This window comes from Pelodiscus sinensis, chromosome 14 (genome assembly GCF_052426305.1).
Source record: "Pelodiscus sinensis isolate ZL-2025 chromosome 14, ASM5242630v1, whole genome shotgun sequence".
Lineage (NCBI taxonomy): Eukaryota > Metazoa > Chordata > Testudines > Trionychidae > Pelodiscus > Pelodiscus sinensis.
Window position 1 is genome coordinate 6,904,207 of NC_143065.1, and position 22,797 is coordinate 6,927,003.

The 22,797-nt window shown below is 44.2% G+C and overlaps 1 protein-coding gene across 1 annotated transcript in view; it reads left to right on the plus strand.

Annotated features, from left to right (window-relative positions):
- The first annotated feature begins 1,952 nt into the window (after positions 1 to 1,952).
- Positions 1,953 to 22,797, plus strand: part of IREB2 (iron responsive element binding protein 2) — a 63,275-nt gene continuing 42,430 nt past the window's right edge. Inside the window, exons 1-6 of the mRNA XM_075897605.2 lie at positions 1,953 to 2,101; positions 5,702 to 5,791; positions 10,852 to 11,017; positions 12,785 to 12,922; positions 17,634 to 17,855; positions 20,788 to 20,857. Coding sequence (XP_075753720.2) covers positions 2,083 to 2,101; positions 5,702 to 5,791; positions 10,852 to 11,017; positions 12,785 to 12,922; positions 17,634 to 17,855; positions 20,788 to 20,857 — 705 coding nt within the window. The 5' untranslated portion in view covers positions 1,953 to 2,082. The remainder of the gene's footprint in view (positions 2,102 to 5,701; positions 5,792 to 10,851; positions 11,018 to 12,784; positions 12,923 to 17,633; positions 17,856 to 20,787; positions 20,858 to 22,797) is intronic.

Sequence of the window (22,797 nt, forward strand, 5' to 3'; positions counted from 1 at the left end):
AGAAAATCCCAGACATGTATATTTTCTCATTTATATCCCCTCAATTTGTTTCCCAAACAGAAAGCTCAAAGACTGGACTGTCCAGTTCAAAACTGGACACCTGGCAACCCTGGCTGCACAAGGTTGCACGTGCTGCATGCCTCTGCGCAGCATGTGGCCAGGCTGTGCCATGTACTGCTATCTCTCCCCCACCCCTTCTCCAACACACTTGCGAATGGTAGCCACTGCACTCACCAGACAATCCGTTGCCAACTTCAGAGGATGCCCGGGACACATCCTGACTGATGGTGATGTCAGGATGGTGGGCCAGGATGGTGAGGTCTGGCTGCTGTCCTCTGCCACCTCCTCCTCCTCATCTGAGGACCAGTCTCCCTCCTTCTCCTCCTCCTCCTCCTCCGGTTGCCTACATCAGACCACTGGGGTGGCCACCGCTGTGTCCACGTGGGCCAGCAGGGGACTGGCCCCTTTGTCCAACAAGATCTGTTGCAGGCGGTGATAATGGGGACAGGCAGTGGCTTCGCCACCCCCACGCTCACTGGCCCGCACGTAGGTGAGGCGCAGGTCCTTCACCTTGGCCCACACCTGTTCCAGGTCCGGGCTGGGTGTCCCCGCACGGCCAGCGCCTGGGCCATCTGTGAGTATATGTGGGCATTCCTCCTCTGGGACTTGGGTTCCCGGAGGGCCTCCTCCTTTCCCCAGAGATCCAGGAGGTAGTCACCTCAGCGGTGCTCCAGCATGAAGCCCGCCACTTGGTGCCCCTTTGGGCCTGCTGGGTGCTCTGGGGTGGCTCCTTGGTGGGGGTCTGAGGGACCTGACTGAGGCTGGGCAGCTACCATTCCTCCCTCTGGCTGCTATCCGGGCCACACGTGGCAAATGGCTGTGCTGCTTGCCTGTGCCTTTAAGGGGGGAGGCAATTGGGGGAACCGAGTGATGATTGTCTGTACGGAGTGTCAGAGAGGCCACCTGTGTTTTTGACTGGAGGCCAATTCTTGTGCAAGTACGCATTTGCCAAACGTTCACACTGCCCTCTTGCGCTAGAGCTTACACCTGATAGAAAACAGCGTAGCTCTTGCACAAGGAGCCGTCTCTTATCACGCCATACTGTACATTTACTTGCACAAGAGCGGATGGGCAGTGTAGATGCTCTGCGGATTCGCAAGAAGCCGCAAGTGCAGACGTAGCCCTAGAGCACTGCCTGGGAGCCAGAACACACAAACCTTTCCAGCTGCTTCTATTTAAAAGGCTCGCACCTTTACAATGGACGCCAAACAACGTGTTGCCCAAAAGAGTTCTTGCGCAAAATCATGCCAGTGTAGACGTAGCCATGGTGTGAACCCTTCAAACAGAAGCAGTTAAAAGGGCTTGCAAGTCCTGTCACCCTAGCAATGCACTAGTGGTGGTGGGAGCTACCAGCCAACTTAACTGCTTCTATTTAAAGGGCTCACACGTTCCCCACAGATGCATTACCCGGCAGCCACTCAGCAGGTGCAAGCTCTTTAATAGAAGCTATTGAAAGGGCTCACTGCTCCCAACCCCACGCTAGTCCATTGCCTAGGAGCCAGGGATGCATGAACCCTTTCAACTGCTTCTATTTAAAGGACTGTCACCCTCCCTATAACTCTCAGGCAACAGCCCTGGGGAAGGTGCAGCCCTTTGGACAGAAGCAGCGGAAAGGGCTCTAGCATGCCTGGCTCCAGGCAATGCACCAGGAGCAGCAAGCCTTTGCAATAGCAGGGATTGAAAGGGCTCCCATCCCCCTGTTAATGTGATGCCAGGCCCCCCCACGCTCGCACCCAGGCCAGCCCCACCATAGACAAGCCACCACCCCCTCCTTGAGTGAGCCTGGAAGTATCGCGAGAGCTGCCTCGCTCCGTTCCCCCCCCCCTCCGCCGTAGGTCTCGCGAGATCACCGCTGTTTTTCCTTTCTTGCCCTGACCCAAGGTGTTGCGCTCGCTGTCAGCTAATCAGATGGCCGGAATCCACGGGTAATCTCGCGATGTTTGCTGCTGGCGCCGCCCCCTCCGCCTCCCCAGTCTCCCTCCGCGCCCCCCTCCCCACGTAGAGTTAATATGGTCGCTCGCGATGGACCCTGCACGGCCAGGTGAGTGCGAGCGGGGCTCGATCCCTCCGCCGACGGGCCCCGCGTCTGAGGCGGGCCCCGCGTAGCCGCGCCCCGATTCCCCAGTTCGCAGGCGCCTGCCCCGCTCGCCGCCCCTCCCCGATCCGCCGCCCTTTGTTCGGCCCCTCGCCGGTCACGGCTGAATCCCGTCTCCCCTGGGCGTGTAGATCTAACGGGGCTGCGTAGCGGGCGCACCCCGCCCTGGTAGCGCTCCGCCTGCGCGCTCCCATCGCGGCTTGTCTGCGCGCCGGGCGGGGGCCGCCCCACAGCTCTCTCCCCCCACAAAATGGCCAAGCCCCGCCCTTGCGACACGGGCGGGGGGTGACCCCCTTAGCGAAGGGTGAGCTGAGCAGGGCCCATCACACACCTGCCAAGTGTTCGTGCCGCGACACGGGCCGGTGGAGTCCCCACGAGCATGATGTACTGGGCCCCACGTTTCTCTGGGCAGGCATGTCTGTCACCGAGGGTCCGTCTAGACTACCGCGTTTTGTCGACAAAACTTCCGTCGACAATTTGCGTCCGGACCCATGGAGTTCTGTCGACAAAGCAAGCCGCGACAGAACTCCGTAGTCTGGACGCAACGTTACAGGCAAGAAAGAACACCTTCTGTCGACAGATGGTGTTTTGCCTCGTAAAATGAGGTATACCAGCGTCGACAAAACCGCGGAGTTCTGTCGACGTTATGTCGACAGAACTCCGCGGTAGTGTAGACGCTGGTATTGTTTTGTCGACAAAAGTCCACTTTTGTCGACAAAACTAGGTAGTCTAGACACACCCCAAGTCTTTCAGGGTGTGTCTAGGCTACCTAGTTTTGTCGCTTTGCAGTGTAGACAGAGCCTAGGAGAGCGAAAGAGGATTTTCTTCTCTTCAATTCTATCCCCACCTTTTGGACTTTTGTGGACAAAACTATACCAGCGTCTACACTACCGCTGAGTTCTGTTGACATAACGTCGACAGAACTCAGCCGTTTTGTCGACGCTGGTAAACCTCATTTTACGAGGCATAACACCTTCTGTCGACAGAACTCTGTCGACAGAAGGTGTTATTGCCTGTAACATTGCGTCCAGACTACGGAGTTCTGTCGACAAAGCAGCTTGCTTTGTCGACAGAACTCAATGTGTCTGGACGCTCTTTGTCGACGGAAGTTTTGTCGACAGTATCTGTCGACAAAACTTCCGTCAACAAAACGCGGTAGTCTAGACGTACCCTCAGTCTTTACCAAGCTCTTCCAAGTCCTGGGTTAACAACAGAAATGGGTTGAAAACAATGGATCTCCTGCTTGTTTTCTTTTTGAGTACCTTTGACAATGCTGCAAAAGCGACGAGGAGTCCTGTGGCATCTTATAGACTAACCGAAGTGTTGGAGCATAAGCTTTCATGGGCAAAGACCCACTTCGTCAGATGCAGTATTTGACAATCCTGTAGAGAAGCAAGGAACAGATAGGGCTTTAGTTTTTAACCTTGGGTTAAAAATCCCATCACTTAGATAATTGAGTGCCATGTCGATCATTACTTCAGAAGGTGGAAGGGCTGGTTCATGCAGTTACTATTTATTAAGCTGTCTCACTTCAAGTTGGGGGCCACTGATTCACAGAAAAATCAATTGGGGCTGCACACAAGTGAGAAGTGGCCCTCAACTGAGGAGAAAGACACTCCCTACATTCCCCTACTACACCAGAGCATAGGGAGGCTCAGCCTAATAGATTTTGTTGCTCCAGCCCCCAGGTGGGGCAGTGGGAGGGCTGGAGTACCAGTGCTGGCTCTCCAATGCTGGGGCGGCGGGCTTAAGCCTTGGGGGCCAGATCCTGGCAAGCCGGGGGCTGCCTCCAGCTCTGGGGGGTCTGAGCTTCCCCACCCCTGCTTTAAATGTTTGTGAATACCTATCTCACTAATCTTTTGATCTGAGGAAGTGGGTCTGGCCCACGAAAGCTCATCATCTAATAAACCATCTTGTTAGTCTTTAAAGTGCTACATAGTCCTGTATTTTATCTCCCTAAGTATCTCACTGTATTTTTAAAATGATTATGTCCACGTTCTTCTGTTATTGTTGACCATTTCCAGTTCCTTTTTAATTTCCTTATCCTGTAAATACATTTAGCAAGTGAGTAATGTGCTACTCAGGCATGTTTGCCTTTCAGAGTTAGGGTCTAAATGATCAGCTGTTAGTAGAACCTGTCATCATTGTATTAAATTATCATAAAAGTAAAATAATCTGTGAAGTGCCCATGATGCTGCATTTACATTATAGAGAAAATGTGACCAAAGAACCAAGGCAGATCACTAAAAAAGTTAAGCTTCTATTGCTGGTACAATCTTTTAAAATCAATGACGTCCATTTTCCTGCAAACACTGAGGCTACGTCTACACTGGCCCCTTTTCCGGAAGGGGCATGTTAATTTCACCTATCGTAGTAGGGAAATCCGCGGGGGATTTAAATATCCCCCGCGGCATTTAAATAAAAATGTCCGCCGCTTTTTTGAAGTAGGAATAAGACCCTCCGGAAAAGGGCACTTTTTCCGGAGGATCGGGGCCAGTGTAGATGCTCTTTTCCGGCTTTTTTAAAAGCCGGAAAAAAGCGGCGGACATTTTTATTTAAATGCCGCGGGGGATATTTAAATCCCCCGCGGATTTCCCTACGACGACTGGTGAAATTTACATGCCCCTTCCGGAAAAGGGGCCAGTGAAGACGTAGCCTTATATTTAACTTTACTCACTGGAATTATTCCATTAATCCTTGTAAGGCTGGTTGTGGGTGGTATCAAGTTTTAACTTTTGTTTTTAAAACAAAATTGAATTTCTTATGTATGTTCTTTGGGCCTCCCTAAAACGTTATTAACATTTTTGTCCACTTACATTAATATCAATTGAGTGGCAATAAATATTATTTTTGTAAATACCATTCATATTGAAAACAATTTCAAATTAATATGCAGTTCTTTTCTACAGACTTTTTTCTCTTCCCTTGGTAAATAAGGTCTGTTAATAAAGTGGCTAGCTCAATGGTTTGAGCATTAGCCTACTAAACCCACAGTTGTGAGTTCAATCCCTGAGGGGGCCGTTCGGAATAGGAAGCCTAATCCGAACTACCTAGTTCGTGCCACGTGTAGCCGCGGGCACGGAGTCCGAACTAGCGGACATTTAAAAATGGCAGCGCCTGGCAAGATACAAATGAAGCTCGGGAAATTCAAATCCCGGGCTTCATTTGCAACTCCGGTTGCCTACATTAACCACCCTAGTTCGAACTAGGGTGGTAGTGTAGACATACCCTATATAGAGACTAGATGCCATATTTGTAATGGTATTTAGATATGTAGTGGGACTTACAAAGGTTTCTACATGTCTGACTCCTATTGAAAGCCTCATTCCTTAAGAGGTTTGAAAATCCTAGTTGGTACCTATTTAAGCACCTAAAGATCTGGCCCTGAGTGATTTGTCCAGCGTCACACAGTGACATCTCTGGTGAAACAGGGACATCTCTGGTGAAACAGGGAATAGAACTGCATTCGTTTGAGTCCCAGGCTACTGCCTGAACCGCTGCACCATCTTTTCTTTCCACTTCATAATTTGCTGCATTATTTTTCAGAATTTCCGTTCCAGTACTTAATTGAAAGATTAAACGGCAACCCAGAAAAGAAGTTCTACAATATCCCTAAACTTGGAGGCACCAAGTATGGTAATACTACTTTTGAATAGCTTTTTATTCGTATGGTTCCACTGGTAAATATGTACCAGTTATGTGATGCAGGAGGAGGAGCTAAAAAGTTGAGTAGTAGCTTGTTGTGAGATGAAAGAAATGATGCTTCACCAAGCTTTTGTGCTATGAGAGCAGTGAGAGATGCTACTTGATCTTTATTTTGAATGCTTTCAGTAAGTCATAGAAAACATTTCCATTACAGAAAATCACTACTTCTGTTACAGAGTTAACAAGTGATGACAAAAACACAAACTCTGTGTTAGGGATGTTAAATGGAGTTTAATTTACTAATCAGTTAGTCGATAAGCGGAGGAAATCGCGGAGCTGCAACGGGGTTAGCTCCTGGCCCTGGGAGTTAACCTCTCCGCGGCTCTGCCTTTTACATGTATGAAGAGCTTGCCAGCATGACAAGCAGCTCTTGCCAGCTCTTCATACATTTAAAAAGCTGAAGCGCTGTGGGGGAGACCAGGCGCGAGCCGGAACAGCTTACATCCCTACTCTGTTACCTCTCTTGTAAATAAATGCACTGAAATGAATTTATGGTGTTATCACATAATTCTTCTACATTTGTGTATCACTGACCTATTTACTCTAAAGACACTCTCCTGTTTCTTTGAGGGTTTCCTTGTGTTACAGTTTAGAGCCGAATGCATTTCCCTTAAGTCAGTGGTCACTGACCAGTAGATCGCGATCTTGGAGCTTCTATCAGATGATCCTGACTGGTTTGGCTAGGAAGTTATCAAGAGCTAGCACTTCAGTTGCCCCTCCATCCACTGTCATGCTGCTCCACCCCTCTGCTTGGAGCTGCACCGTTCCTCCCCCCAAGAGCCTCCTGCTTGCTATGCAGGGTGTGGGAGGGGAAAGAGGGGGGCAGTGATATCAGGGTGTCTCCTCCCCTCTTATTCATGTACCCGATCTCCACACAGAGAGAAGGGAAGGGAGGGAACTTGGCAGTGTAAATATCTGTCACTCTCACACACTGTGTCTCTCTGTCAGTCTTACACTCACACACACTGTCCATCACTCTCGTCTCCCGACCCAACATATACGTGGGTTGTTGTTTTTACTTCTTTAACCGCTTATGAAGTGTGTTAGTTTTGGTTTGTGACTGGTCTGTGCATTTCATAAGTTTCATTTCTCTCTTATGCTTAAATTTAATTCTTTGAGTAGTGAGTTCTAAAATGCCTAACCTGTTGTGGCTGGGGTCGTTATCTCTATGGTAATTGCTGCTTCTGGAAGTGGCTGGTGTGTTCCTGCAGCCACTGAGAAAGCATGTGGAGACCCCTTCTCTGCCTGTCTTTGCCTGCAGACACCACTCCTGCAGGTCCCATTGATCAGTAGTGGGGTTCTGTGACCGGTAGAAACTGTCGGCACATGGAGCCATTGCTGTACATGCCAGCTGCTTTCAGGAGTGGTGCAGGCTCATGACAGGGTAAGCCTGCTTTAACCCCACTGCTCCACACCCATAAGCCATCTCAATTATATAGTGCCCAGCCAGAGCCTGCTTCCTGAACCCCTGTCCCAGCCCTGACCCTCTATGGTAATTGCTGCTTCTGGAAGTGGCTGGTGTGTTCCTGCAGCCACTGAGAGAGGCAGAGCAGGGGGTACCCAAACTCCTTCCCAGAGCCTGCACCTCAGCCTCCTACCCCATGCTGGTGAAAGTGAGTGAAGATGGGGAAGAAAGGCGGATGGAGTGAGCAGGGTGAAGCCTCGGAGAAAGGGTAGAGCAGGGATGGGGCTTCAGAGTGGCGGGAAGGAATCAGGGTAGGGGTATTTGGGTTTGAGGTAGATCTTGTATTGCACATAAATAGAAAGTGATTTTTTGTTTAAAAAGGTTGGAGATCACTGCCCTAAGTGATGCAGCAAGGGTACTTGCTGTCAGGCTTCTAGCTCCCTTGGTGTTGCCTTACGTGTATGGAGACTTACTTTGATCTCCTTCCTAACTGGGTATTTCCTGGCTGAACAGTTCCCTGATTATACTATAAATCAGTGGTCCCCAACCTTTTGGAACTGCCGCGTGCCCGGGGGGCGGGGCCACACACGCGCTGGGTGCCCGGGGGAGGGGCCCCCCATGCGCTATGCGTCCAGGGGCGGGGTCGCCAATTCACTGCACACCCAGGGCCGGTACCCCCCATAGCCGCGTGCCCGGGAGTGGGGCCTCCAATTTGCCGCACGCCTGGGGCTGGCGCTCCCCATGCGCCGTGCATCCGGGCGCAGAGCCGCCCATTCCCCGCACGCCTGGGGGCGGGCCGCCCATTCGCTGCACACCCAGGACCGGTGCTCCCCAGGCACCACGCGCACGGGTGCGGGGCTGCCCATTCGCTGCGCGCCCGGGGCCGGTGCCACCCATGCGCAGTGCACCCAGGACCAGCCCCGAGCACTTGGCGAGTGCACATAAATACCCCAGCGGGCACCATGGCGCCCACAGGCACTGTGTTGGGGACCACTGCTATAAATTCACCATCGATGTCAGGCTGCATGCTTTGCTTTTTTCTTTTAGAGATAGTTAACAATGCAATTAACATAAGCACTCCCTATCCAAGTATATTTAATCATTAGGTATAAACAAAGAATACAGATAAAATATTAAACAATTCAAAGAACCTAATTACATACTAATAAGCTTACCAGAGGTCAGCCCCACTGTCTTTAGTATGGGCTCTGACCATACTAGTCCTTCAGCACTCCACCAAAGAAACTTCTATTGTGGTCACAAGATCATACTATTCTTAGCTCAAAACTAGAGGGCTTATGGAAAAGATTAGATTATTTTTATAGTTTGGAGGTCTTTGAACTGGAATTTTTATGAGTAGCTAATCAATAGCTACTCATGAAATAGGTAATTGGTTTCTCTCTGCAGGGCTTAGCTTCAAAAGGATGTATTCCTAGTGAGTCATTTGCATTTCCTTTGAAGGAGTAAAGTAATGACTCTCTTCAATAGTTAGAGTGCTGAGTTGGAAAAGGAAGAAAACCCTCTCTTCCAGTAAATATGAGGGACTTCAAAATTATCAAACATATATTTCTGAAAGATGGGAGTTCCAAACCAGGGCCCTGAGACCGCATTTGGGTAGTTATCCTAGAACTTGTATCTTACCAAGTCATCCATCCTCCATCTCATTTGTGACTCTCTGTTCTACAGTTTAAATGGTCCATCAATTTTGTTGGTTCTAAATTGCTATAGAGAGTCTGGTTGTCATAATATTTGAAGTGGGAGCACAAGTATGAAGTTATGAAAAAATTGTACGTCCGTGACAGACTGAAAAATCTTCTGTCTTTTGGACTTTTGAACTATGTAACTAGAAAGGTAGTGCATTGAAATTCCTTTATTATTCATTAAAGAGAAGAATACAGTCGACAAGATAAGATTATTTTGTTCTGGTAATTTGAATGGTATGGTGACATCACATTTATTTTAATCAGATTTCTGTTCAATTTGCTTTTTATATGAATTATCTAATTAGAGAATTTCAGTGACTGCTTGGTAAAATGTATCTAATGTAACTGAAGCCACCAAACATTGATGCAATAGTTTGTAGGCAGACAAAGTCCATGGTCTCTGTTGAAACTAGGGATGTGAATAGTTAACCAATGGTAGCTGGAGCAGCTCTTATCCACAGCACACCTGGCCTGCACGCACAGCTAACGGGTGTTCCAGCCTGGTCAGAGCATTCCCCCCCTCTTACACCTTCCCATCAGTTTAATAAGTTAACTGGTTAAATTTAATGCTTAACCTGTTAACTAATTGAATGGGATTTTATATGCCTAGTTGAAACAGCCAAACTCATCTGTTAACATTATTCAGAGCTGAGCTTTGGTCTCTAGAGCTGAAACACTAATACATGAACCTGTTTGACCAGTTATCTACAACTCTTTATACTTCCCCTTATTATTGTATTATTTGACCACTTGAGTTGTGCGGAGTAGAATTATGTTTGTGAGTGAATGACCTGAAAATTGAGTACCTAAATGTTCTCCTTTTCTGCCTTCAGTGGTGATTGGCAGACCTTTCTTTTTTAGGCTGTCCCTCCTGTGTTTTCCATCCTTGAAAATTTCTCCCAGTCTTTAATGTAATCTAAAGTAATAGCAGAGTAGACAGTTTAAGTCTACATTTCTTCCACTTTTAGACCCCACACTGAAATTATTTCTTATTGCCACCTTTTTTCTATGAATGAGGGGGAAACTGCACAGAGCAATCCATATTCTGGCATTAAAGTCAATTCTAACTTGATATTGAAAAGTAATTAAATGCAAAAAATTGCCTGTATTATTAATAAACAGTGTAGTCTCATTGTGTCATTTCTTCTGATTTATCAGTGATACCAGCCTTAGCACTCCTTACAGTCATTTCTTCTACCAGCCTCTCCATGTCTTCTCTTTCATTCATTCTATACATGTGGTATCATTGCTTCTGTGTTCCATCAAGCCATTATTCTCTTCTATTCAAATCCTTCTTGAAAACCCACCTGTTCTGCAGTGCCTACAATAAGTGATTTACTATTTAGTGTTGATTTTATATATTTAAAACAACATCCCCAAACCTCTCAAATGAGCACGCTCCCAATTATATTGTTGTAGCCTTCATTTTTTTCATCCTACTCCACTGTTTGTCACCCTCACATATTTTGGTCTATTTGTAATAATGTCCTGACCCTGCAATGAGATCTGTACGATTGGACCCCTATACTTCGGTGGTATCCCAATGATTTCAGCGGAGCTCTGCCTGGGTTCACATATGCAAAGCTCATTGAAGGAACAAGGCCTTTTTTAAAAAAGCTTTCCATTCTAAAGACCAGGTCTTCCTCTTTTCTGTGAAACACAGTTGCATTCATTGGAGTGCTATAAAATAATAATAGAGAGAACAAATGCAGGTTGATTTAGCGTTTCCATGTAACTATATTGCATTCCTGTGCATTTGTGGGATTGGAATGAGTTTCACTGTATGGTTTGTCAAATCTCTTTAGTATAGTAAGGTGGTATTATTTAAAACAAATAGGTTAAAAGTGTTTCCTTGGTTGTGTCATTTACTCTCTCATAACCAGATATTCTGCCTTATTGCATACGGGTACTGCTGGAAACTGCTGTCCGCAACTGTGACGGCTTCTTTGTAAAAAAGGAAGATGCTATGAACATTTTAGACTGGAAAACAAAACAGAATAATGTTGAAGTGCCCTTTTCTCCTGCCAGAGTCCTTCTTCAAGATTTTACGTGAGATATTTTCTCTTTTTATTATGTTTTTCTTTGTTTTCTAACTATGTCCTGGTTCACCATGCTCCGTGAGGTTACCTGTCTTGTCTCAGGACTAAAAACAAAATGAGGTGGCCTTTGCAAAATTTAAGCATTTCAGTAGTGAATGAAATTATATATATATATATATATATATATATATATATATATATATATATATATATATATATATATATATATATATATATATATATATATAATTAATTTAGTGCACCTTTGATGTTCCTACATTTTATGCCAGTAAAGCCTGTGATCCTGCAAGTTGGTCCATGAAAGCAGATACCTGTGCCCTCATGGAACTATGCTAAATTCAGTGGGACACCATGAAGGGAAAGGTGTCTGTCTGCATGGTATAACTTGCAGAATAAAGGTCAAAGAATGAGTTTGGTGGTACTTAAACTGTAGCAGGATTGGGTAATAATGCAGTGAAATGTTTAAAAATCTTATTTGTGATACCTAAGGTCAAATCCTGCTTATTTTACTGGTGCATATGGTCTGTTGAAGCCAGTTTGCCTACATACATAAATAAAAGCTCATTTTGTCCATTAGAATGTTACCTATAGATTATTGAGATATGAGGCAACTAAAAGGGTAATCCTTAAGCACCTACAAAATACTAATCTAAGATTTGATTTTTGCCAAGGTAGGCAGGTATTTATTTGTCAAATAGTCAAGCAGAACAGAGAAGAACTCAGTCTGTGCTCAAAAGCAAACAGAAGCAGGTCCAATAAAATATATTACTTTACCTAACTTATCTCTTGAAAAGTATCCTAGTAAAATAAAAATACTAAGGGGCTGCATCCTCTGCTCACCACACTCCCCCGACCCCCCTCTCTCTGGCTACTGTTTCTCCGCTGAGAGAGCCTGTTGATGACAATGATGATGTCGTTCTGTCGCCTGGCAGGAACATTCTGTGGTCCGGCCAGGAAAAAACCATTTTTGAATATATAGAGAGAGATAGTAGTTAACAAATCAAATAAGATTTTCATAAAATAACAATTTACCTCCGTATTCTTCTCCTTTCCTTTAGTTTTGTATGTTGTCTTTGAAGAGCATACTTTCATCTCTGAAATGGGGATAATAGTACTTAACCACTTTTGTAATACGCTCTGAGATCCAGAAATGAATCATAGAACACTAGAACTGGAAGGGGCCTTGAGAGGTCATCGAATCCAGTCCCCTGCCCTCACGACAGGACCAAGCACCGTTTAGACTATACTGCTATAAGTGAATGAATACTGCTTATAATAAGTGAATACTTCTGTAATAAGTGAAAACTACAAATTGTAAAGTAGTATTAAAATATGTAACATAGGCATTTATTTGTGTAGCAAAGTGATGATGTACAGCTAGCATATATCTGAAAGTGGGTAGTATGCTAAGGTTTCCTCACTATTCAGGAGCCTAACAAGATAAAAGGAATATGCAAGTGTAATCAATTGGCCAAAGAATTTGCATGTTCATGTTGACATACAATCTTGAAATGTGGTGTTGATTATTTTTAGGATTAGAATTATTCAGTTTTATTTAGATATAGTTAAACAAACCCAACATATAAATGTTCCTTAAAACATGTTAGACAAAGAAAAACAAGCATTATGTAATGGTATTCAAATAGATTGCTATGAATGGTAAATTTAAAAACAGGCTTCCAAAGTTATCTTTATTTTACAGCGTTGCCAATGCATCGTCATACATGTAAAGTGTTATTTCTTTGTCCTGTGTTAGTGGAATTCCTGCAATGGTGGATTTTGCCGCCATGAGGGAAGCAGTGAAGAATCTTGGAGGAGATCCTATGAAAGTCCATCCTGCCTGCCCAACTGATCTTACTGTTGACCATTCTTTGCAGATTGACTTCAGTAAATGGTATTTAAACTACAAAATCTAGTTCTGTTTAGTGATTACATGTCAGGAGGCAGGAAATGTTTTTAATTGTGCTTTGTTCCTTTGGTAGAAGAGAAGTAGCCCATGTGATCATCATGGAGTTACTATGTAAAAATTCACGAATATAATACATTGATGTATGATTATAAAGAATTAATTCATGCAGGGATCAGTTGTGTGTAGGAAAGAGGACAATAGCTTGAGAGAGCACCCATTTACCCATATTTCAGGGATAATGTTAGACCCGTTTACTTCTAAACCCCATTCAAACCCATTTTCTTCTCCATAGACCAGTGTGTTGGATGGGTGAGGAATCACTGATTGTAGATACATGGGAACTTAAGACAAAGGGCTTCTTGGGGGATAAAAGACATTCTCAAGGGTAAGAGAATAGTTGTCAGCCTCTTACTCCTGAGCAGTATCCATCCTTCTGACAGTGGCCAATGCCAGATGTTTGAGAGGGAATGAACAGAACAAATAATCAAGTAATCTATCTCTTGTTGCCCATTCTCAGCTTCTGGCAGACAAAGGCTAGGAACACTTCAGTGCATAGTTTTGCATTTCTGCCCATCCTAGCTAACAGCCGTTGATGGATTTATTTTCCATGAACTTACCTAGTTCTCTTTTGAACCCTGTTATAGTCTTCGCAGCATTCCACAGGTTAACTGTACATTATGTAAAGAAATACCATATGATCCCTATGACAGCTGTGTGGTCCCTCTGTTAACTGCGCATCATACCTCCTGACCCGCAGACTTGCAGGTACCAAGCCCAGGTGGACATGCTGAAAAATCATGGTACCCTGCTTCCCAGGGGTGACAGTCTGAGTCCCAGCTGCCCATTTCCAATTTATCCAGTTTTTTTGCTTATCCTATCTGACCCCAGTTTCAATTAGATTGGATAATCAGGGTTTCACTGTATAGCTGTGAAATAAGGATGTTAAGAGGCGGGTAACTGGCTAATCATGTAGTTGATACAATTTGTATTGACTACACAATTAGTCTATAAAGAAAGGCACTCTGTCCTGGCTCATACCGGATCCAGGACCTACCTCTGCTGTGGCTCTGCAGCTTCAATGTAGTAGGAACCAGGCACCTCCACCTGGTCCCCCCACCCCCCCACACTGCTGTCCAGTGTTCCCTCTAAGGCTATGTCTACACTGCAAGAGTTTTGCACAAAACCTGGCAGAGCGTCCACACCTCAAGTGCGTTTTTGCACGAAAAAAATACAATAAATTGACAGGACAGAGGGCTTTTGCTGGTAGAGTTATTCCTCTCCCCATGAGGAATAACTCCTTTTTGCGCTACAGCTCTTGCGCAGAAAGTCATGTGTGGACGCTCCGCAGGGGTTTCTTGCACAAAAAGAGCCTATCAGAAAAAGCACAGGTTCTCTGATGGCCATTCTGTTAATGGCCATCAGAGCTTTCTTGCGCAAGAGCATTCATGCAGTGTGGACACTCTCTTGAGCAAAAGCACATTGCTTTTGTGATGCGCTTTTGAGTTCTGGATGTGCTTTTGTGCAAGACGTTTTTGCAGAAGATCTCTTCCGCAAAAAGCTTTTTGCGCAAAAACCCTGCAGTGTAGACAAAGCCAATGATTTTCCATCCATGGGTGGACTGAGTTTTGTCTTGTACACCAATATTGAGGTCATGTGAGCTTGTTCGGATGTGTGCCACTGTTGTGTCCATCAGTTACTAACCCACAAGTTACTAACAAATATATTCACATTTTATTTTATGTATATCACCTTTGCATCTTTATTATTATGGCTGACCCTAAGTGCCAGTGTCCTGTATTTGTCCCGCAATCTGCTTATTGACCACCCCTGCACTATGTAACATAACTCGGGAGGCCTTACAGTCATTCTGAAGGAAATGGGTGCTTCCTAACAAATGATCCTATAAATAATGAATTGCGATGGTTGCAGCAGGTACAAGAACAATCCCATTTAAATTGTTTAACTATTATAAAAAAAAATAGTTAAGATCAGACAGCTGAAACATGGAAGGAAAAGATGGAGCTAAACATTGCTAAAATACAGTTATCAAAGAGATCTCAGCTGGAAAAAAAACAACTTTGGTCAAAGCTTAAATATAAAAATGAATAGCAATTTAGAAATATAAGCAACTTAAATGAGTCATTTGTTCATAACTTACAATTTATACACACACACCCAAAGCTCTTTGAAAGTCTAAAATAATTTTAAAAACAAAAAAGTTAAAAACTTCATCTAGTAAAAGGTAAGCCAAGAAAGTTTAAAGTATTTAGTCTTTCATAATAAATATAGCAAGGGATCTCAGATTTTCAAAAAATACTTTTAAAAAATATTATACATGTAAAATAAATCAGCTTTTTAAAAATTCCGCTAAAAATCCACTCAATTATTTTATTCATTTGCAAAACCGACATCTACTCTATCTGGTAGTGAGCATCTATTGACAGCCTTAACTTTGTTAGTTAACTCTTCCAAGTTTAACTTTTTTTCCTTAAGTGATTAATATTAAACATAAAATAAGTGAAAAGAAAAAGAGAAACCCAAAATAAACACCCTAAATTCCTTTGTCAATAATAAAGCAACTTAAAAAATTGTCATTTAAATAAAAATTTAAAAATAATTATAGGTATTCCTATAAAATACAAAAAAAATAGTTCTTAAAATCTTTAAAAAGCTCAAGAAAAACCACCAGCTGGGTGGTTTAAAAACAAAACCAATCGTACGCACGCAATATAAAACAATAAAGCCCAACTATTAAACTCCTATTCAAAATAGGGATTACTGGGTGATGATGCTTACTGCTTACAGCCAACCAGCGGGCTCACGTGCCACAGGCAGAGATGCTCCAGCCTGGAAGGATCAACTTCCATTTGTTGGGGCTGCTGGAACAGCTGCTACCCTCCATGGGGCTGCACACATGGTTCCGCCTCTGGCTCCGACAGCCACCCGCCATGTGGCTCCAGCTCTGGCCCTAACCAGGGCTGCTGGAGGAGCAGCTGCCTACATTTCAGCTTGTGCTCTGGCCCCAGCCAGGGCAGCTGGAGGAGCAGCTGCCCGCAGCGTGGCCCACAGCTCTAGCCCTGGGGAAGTGAGATGTGAGGCCCTTTTCCAAGATGTTGCATGTACTGCCTCTATGTAGCTTCCAGTTCACACTAGCCAAGGGATTGTGAACTGAGCTTAGACTGAGACAAAGTGCCCTGTTAGGTGGAATGGTATCCTGCCACTAAACAATTGAAATAAGGATGTTAAATTGCGGTTACCTAGCTAATTGTATATAGATGATACAATTTGTATAATCTATGCATTTAGAGGATAGGACTGCGCTACAGGGGTAGCTCTAGAAGCCAGTTCAAGCTGGAACTGAGCAGTCCCAGCTCATGATGACTCTGGGAGCCACCCGCACTGCTGCTCTGCATTTTAAATGTATCAGAGGGGTAGCAGAGTTAGTCTGTAACAGAAAAAACGTAAAAAACAACAAATAGTCTAGTAGCACTTAAAGACTAACAAAACATGTTTATAGATGGTATCGTGAGCTTTCGTGGGCACAACCCACTTCTTCAGATGACACTAGATTAGCTACATTGAAAATCCAGAGCTGCAGCATCCCAGACCAGCATGAGCCGGTACTGCTTGATCCTGGCTCGTGCTGAGTCCAGCAGTCCCTGCCCATGGCTGCTGTGAACAGGGGCTGCTTGGCGGCAGCAGCAGCCCCTGTGCGTGGAGGAAGCAGGCAGCTTCGCAGCAGCCTCCCCTATGGCTCCCCCACACCCCACCCCGCTGTCTCTGATAGAGGCAGTGGGGGGCAGGGCAGGCGGCACCCCAGAGATGGGGGGAACTGGCTCCTCCTCCCCGACAGCCTCTGTCTGATAGAGGCAGCAAGGGTGAGGGAAGTGACCAGTCGAGTCACTACTCAGCTATCCAATAAGCTTATCCGATAGTCGACTAGTTGCTTACGTCCCTAAATGGAAGCTCTTTCTATTTCTAGAGCCGCAGAATCGTTGATAGAATCATTGATTTATCAATGTGACAAAAAAAGTCAGTCATCTTTCACGGTGGTTTTTCATGGTGTTGATGTTAAAGCTGAATGTGGTGTAAATAGTGTAATATGATATAAATGTAAAATTTAAAAATATTTGCCTACGGTGTTATATACACGTACTTATTGTTTTCTTGAGCCTTGTGTATAACAATTCTATGTTTTTTGTAATAAAATGTGTTTATTGCTTGAACCCTTAATTTAGAAACACAAATATAAAATCTCACAACTGCTGCCTTGAGTAAACTGTAGCAAGAGGCAATTCCCCAGGGATCTAAAAACATGTCAATAGTGCTGCAGTAGATATTAAAACCCAATAAATCCTCAACCCTTCCCTGGGACAAGACTTTCCACACATCCCTTCCTTCAGATCTTGAGTAAACAGATGGTACTTGCACTGTGTCCTGTTAATAAATGTGGTGTTTGGCAGACCAACCAGGTGAGAGAGTAGTTTATAGAACAGTTAATATTCCTTTTAGAAAAGGTCAGTATAACTTCTTTATGTGTGCTGTGTTCTTTGATTAACTAAACATACCTAATGACACTTTATTTTGCTCTGGGTTGTAATAAAATTATGGATTTTTAGATGCATTTGATCATTTGTTCAGGGTGGTTTTTGCAGTGTTTTTATGCATTTGTTTTATTTTCTGTTTTAAATGATAGTGCAATACAAAATGCTCCAAATCCCGGAGGTGGTGACTTACAGAGGCCATTGGCAAAGCTTTCTTCATCTCAAGTGCAAACTCGGAAGGTACTTTGCAGAGGCCAGGCTGTCTGTAAAGGGCCATGTGATGCTGGAGAATCAAGTCATAACTCAGGAAGATTTTCTGCGCAGATTGAGAATACCCCCATCCTCTGTCCTTTTCATCTTCAACCGGTGCCTGAGTATGAAATGCTTTTATTGCTTAGCCTTTAATCGTCAAATCCTTCTTTTGCTGGAGGGAACTATGATTGTATGTTGCTGATTGGAATGCAGGCCCTTATTGTGTGTTGTCTCCTAGTTCAGCACTTACTTCTGGTTTAAATTTAAGCTTGAGCAGAACAATTGTACCATGATATTAGGTGATGCAGTCTTGTTGAACAGCTTATCCAAAGGCTTGAACAACAGTACAGCTTTTAAAGTGTTGGCTTGTCTTGCGGAAGCTATTGCCTAATTGCAGTTAGCTTTTTGGAGTTAGTTGTAAAATTTAAATATTGCCTCCAAAATACAGAAAAGTAAGCTTTCTGTCTTCTGTTAAACAGGCAGTTTTGGGGCCTGTTAGTTGCCATCCAGAATTCCTGTAACTGCTGACAGAGATGCTGCTCTGTGCTAAATGTACCTTCCTGCATCTTTGGCCACTCGAGCCCAAAACAAATCTGAGCATTTAGGTTGATGTCTGAAACCACAGGTGTTTGAACTGACATAAAACGGGAGTTGAACTTAGGTAAAATATGCTACAGAGGGTCATTCATGTGGTTGATAATTGTCCTTTTAAAATGTGCATTGGAGACTTGCCTTATTTCCTTGTAAGGGCAGTAATACATAGGAACAGTGCTCTATAAAGTGGTTAATACTCTGGTTTAAATCTGAAAGTCCCTCTTGTTTTATATTTCATTTAAATGATTTACAGAAGATTTAACCCCGTTTGTTTCCTGATAAGAAATGAACATCCCCATATTGGCTAAGAAAGCGATCTATGTGTCATCCCCCTGGCCACTCTTTTAATCCACTTGTCACTGAGTTGAAATTGAGCATTACATTTTGGCTTTAAGTGACACCTCACAAAGGCCTCATCTGCTTGCCTTTTCCCAAGATTCATTTGTTTATAGGTCCTTTTGCAGCACTCAGTCTACATTACATGTAATAACCCTCATCTCTCAACTGCCACCTGTCTTCTCAATCTCTGTATTTCTGTGGCTGACGTGCCTAGAATTTCAAATCTATATCAAAGAGGAGACCCACAATCATACAGTATTTTCATTGTGTTGCAAATTTTATTTGAAATATTTATTTCCATCCTTTTTTGCTTTTTTCCACACAGAAATAGGAAATGTGATGAGAAAAGTTAAGCATTTCCTGCAGTCTGGATGTTGCTGATACCAGCAGTGGCGTTCATTAATTTATAGTTTGATTGATGACTATCCCTTTGAGCTTTGCAAAACAGTATATGTCCTTTCTCTAGTGCAGAAGAGAAAGGGGGAAGTCTCGATGCAAAATGCAGCCCTAAAACATCATTTAGATAAAAGCTTTTATTCCTCTCTCTCAAAGAAAAGCTCCTAGAGAAGCAGTAGCTATTAAAACAATACAAAATGAATTTCACTTGGCTATTAAAATCATGCTTTTCATTACAGACACACATGAAATTTAGTAATCTGCCTTTATGTTCAGACATTGTGGTGTTGAGCACCATAGATCTACCTATACCTAAGTAAATGAATACAGTTCTTCATTTACAAATACATTATACAGTATAGGCAGTTATGAACGGGGTTTGCTCCGCGTCTCCCTGGTCTGCCTCTGTCCCGCTGCCGGCGTCCTCAGAGGCTTCGCTCCCCATCTCCCTGGTCTGCTGGTCTCCAGCAGACCAGGGAGACGCGGAGCAAAGCCACGGAGCACCCGGGTGGCGGGACCGCGGTGCGTCTCGGTCCGCCACCCGCGTCTCCCTGGTCTGCTAGTACGCCTGCCCCTCCCCCCCCCTCCCCCGCCCCCCAGCAGACCAGGCTTTTCTCCGGACACCTGTGGTAGAGCAGCTGGGGCGCTGCCGGTTGGTCCCGCAGCGCCGCTCTGGGCACTACTGGACCAACCCGGCAGCACCCCAGCTGCTCTGCCCCAGGCGTCCTGATTCAGCCGCTGCTGGTCAGTTTCAGCAGCGGCTGAATCAGGACGCCTGGGGCAGAGCAGCTGGGATGCTGCTGGGTTGGTCCAGTAGCGCCGCTCCTCGGCGCTACTGGAGCAACCCAGCAGCACCCCAGCTGCTCTGCCCCAGGCGTCCCCAAGTTAGCCTCTGCTGAAACTGACCAGCGCTGACTACAGGAAGCCCGAGGCAGAGTTGCTCTGCCCCGGGCTTCCTGGAATCAGCCGCTGATCAGTTTCAGCAGCAGCTGACTTGGGGACGCTTGGGGTTCTTAAGTTGAATCTGTATGTAAGTCGGAACTGGCGTCCAGATTCAGCCTGTTGAAACTGATCAGAGGCTGATTCCAGGAAGCCCGGGGCAGAGCAACTCTGCCTCGGGCTTCCTGTAGTCAGCTGCTGGTCAGTTTCAGCAGCGGCTGAATCTGGACGCCAGTTCCGACTTTCATACAGATTCAACTTAAGAACAAACCTACAGTCCCTATCTTGTACGTAACCCGGGGACTGCCTGTATTCTATTTGAGTTCTTGTCAGCAAAGGACTAGAGTTGAAAACGAGTAGTTTTTTTGCCTGCAGTAACATAAACCAGACACCTTATTTCTTTCTCAACATCAAATTGCTTGAGGTAACCAATCCTTAAGATATTTTTTAAGATCCATCCTTGTTTGACAGTGCAGTTATTTTAGTGCTTCACATGCTGTTACAGTATTATTTTCTAATGGAAGTTTTTTGAGATTACTTAAGGAAAACTAGACGTTGGAATAACTAATTTATGCAATGTGTGATGAGAAGACCAGCCGTTTTCTCTGCTGTTTTCAGAGGGGATCTTCTTTCTTCACTTCCTTGTTTGGAAGGAATTGCCTCAGTCTTGTCTAGTAAATCATTTAAAAGAATACTGCTATATGCAGAAATATATTAGCATTCCAGGAAATCTCATTGTTTATCATTCAAAAATGTTATTATTTACCAATTAATTTTAATTTCTAGGCCTGAAACAGTGTTAAAAAACCAAGAAGTGGAATTTGGCAGAAATAGAGAGAGGCTTCAGTTTTTTAAGGTAGGCCCTTTTTTTTTTTGCACAGCCCTCATATTATATTCTTGATTTGAAAGATTGGCAAACCATCAAGTGGCCTTGGCAATTCATGATGGCAGGGGGAATTTATTGTATCACTTTCCAAACTTCAGGTTTTCAAGTCAGAATTTTTTAGTATATTTTAGTACCGCTGATGAGTGTGCTACATGATGACAGGCATTGTAGAGCCCTAATTAAGATGTGTGGATTTTTTAATGGAGGAAAGATACAAAATATTAATAGAAATACAGTAAAAGCTTTGTTATCTGGTACTGTGTTAACTGAAAAACTCTATTAATTATGGGTGTTAGAGTGTAACCGATTAACCGATAAGCATCTGCTTATCAGTTAATATTGTTACTGTCACCAGTTAATCACAGGCCACCTCCACCCATCCCCCCTGTGGCTCTGCCAGTATATTTGGAGCCAGCAGGCAGTGCATGCTGGAACAGAGCCTGCCAGCTCTTACTAAAGAGCCCACAGCGGGCTTATAGTAAAAATAACAGTTAATGGTGTAACCAACAGAATATTTAACAGTTACATGGTTACCATATTACATGATTTTTAACATCCCTACTATTAACTGGCATTGCACCCAGCTGCTTAACAAAGTTGTAATTTAACAGAGTGCTGGATGGGCTGCTGGCACTGCTCCTGAGGAGGAGGAAGCCTCCTCCCTTGGAGAGAGGCAGGCAGCGGATTGGAGCCATCAAGGGCTGCTTTGTTATCCAACACGTTCAGTTAACCAGTGTCTGCCATTATTCCTGAGTGCTGGATAGGGATGTTAAGAAGTGGGTATTTCACTAATCGTATAGTTGATAAAATGTAGTGATAGAGGCAACAGCACGGGGGGGGGGGGGGGAGGAGAGGTGGCACTGCGGAGATGATGGAACCAACTTTTAAGCTGGCTCCCGCCCCAACACTGGCTCCTGCACCTCCCCCTCTTCCTCTGCTGCCTCTGTATCAGAGGCAGCAAGGGGAGGAGGAAATGCAAGTAGTCAGCTCGATTATGACTACTCAAATCTCTAGTGCTGGATAACACAGTTTTCACTGTATTCAATAAGCTAATATTAACTGAATCACTATTTATTTTGATTTAAACATTTTCCAGGTGTTTATAATCCAAATATCAATAGTATCATATTCAAATTTGATAACCAGAAGTGATGCTAACTGGAAACAAAAGTGAAACTGACCAAACACTGAGGACTAGATACTTTGAGGTGCAAAGCATCCTAAATTTCCACTGAAATGAAAATGCATTGAAAGCACTCAGCTCTTCACAATTATCTGCTGCAAATTATTATCTGTGTGCCTCTCTACAGGTTAACTGCTTCACTAGTCCCTGATCCTAAAAAGTTCACCCTGCCTGCCATAAATAAACATTGGAATCTTTTGTGTTGGACATAAATTTATATTTTACTTAGTTTCTGAAACTTCATTTTAAATAAACATGAGAAAGTTGAAGAGTTTAATCTGTTTAATATTTCCTTTCTTCCTGGTTAAATTAAACTCTTCTCCCTAGCAAAATGGCTTGGGCATAATTATGTAATTAATTTCCATTAGCAACTGGTGGTCCACGGAAAGGTTTGCATTGAACCTGGTGGGTCACAGGCCAAAAAGTTTGAGAACCACTGCCCTAGCCAAAGCTTATGATCCTCCAAATCTTTGTTTTAAGACTGTAGTCTCATTTAAATTAGTGGGACTACCTCTGAATGGGATTTGGGTACTCTAGTAACAGCCAGCAGTTGTGGTGGGGTTGCTTTACTGATGTAAATCACTTCTCCATACTTCTGACTGTTAGGCTGTGTCTACATTGGCAAGATTTTGTGGAAAAGCGGCCGCTTTTGCGCAAAATCTTGTCACCTATCTACACTGGCCGCAAGTACTTGTGAAAGAACACTGACGTTCTAATGTAGGAAATC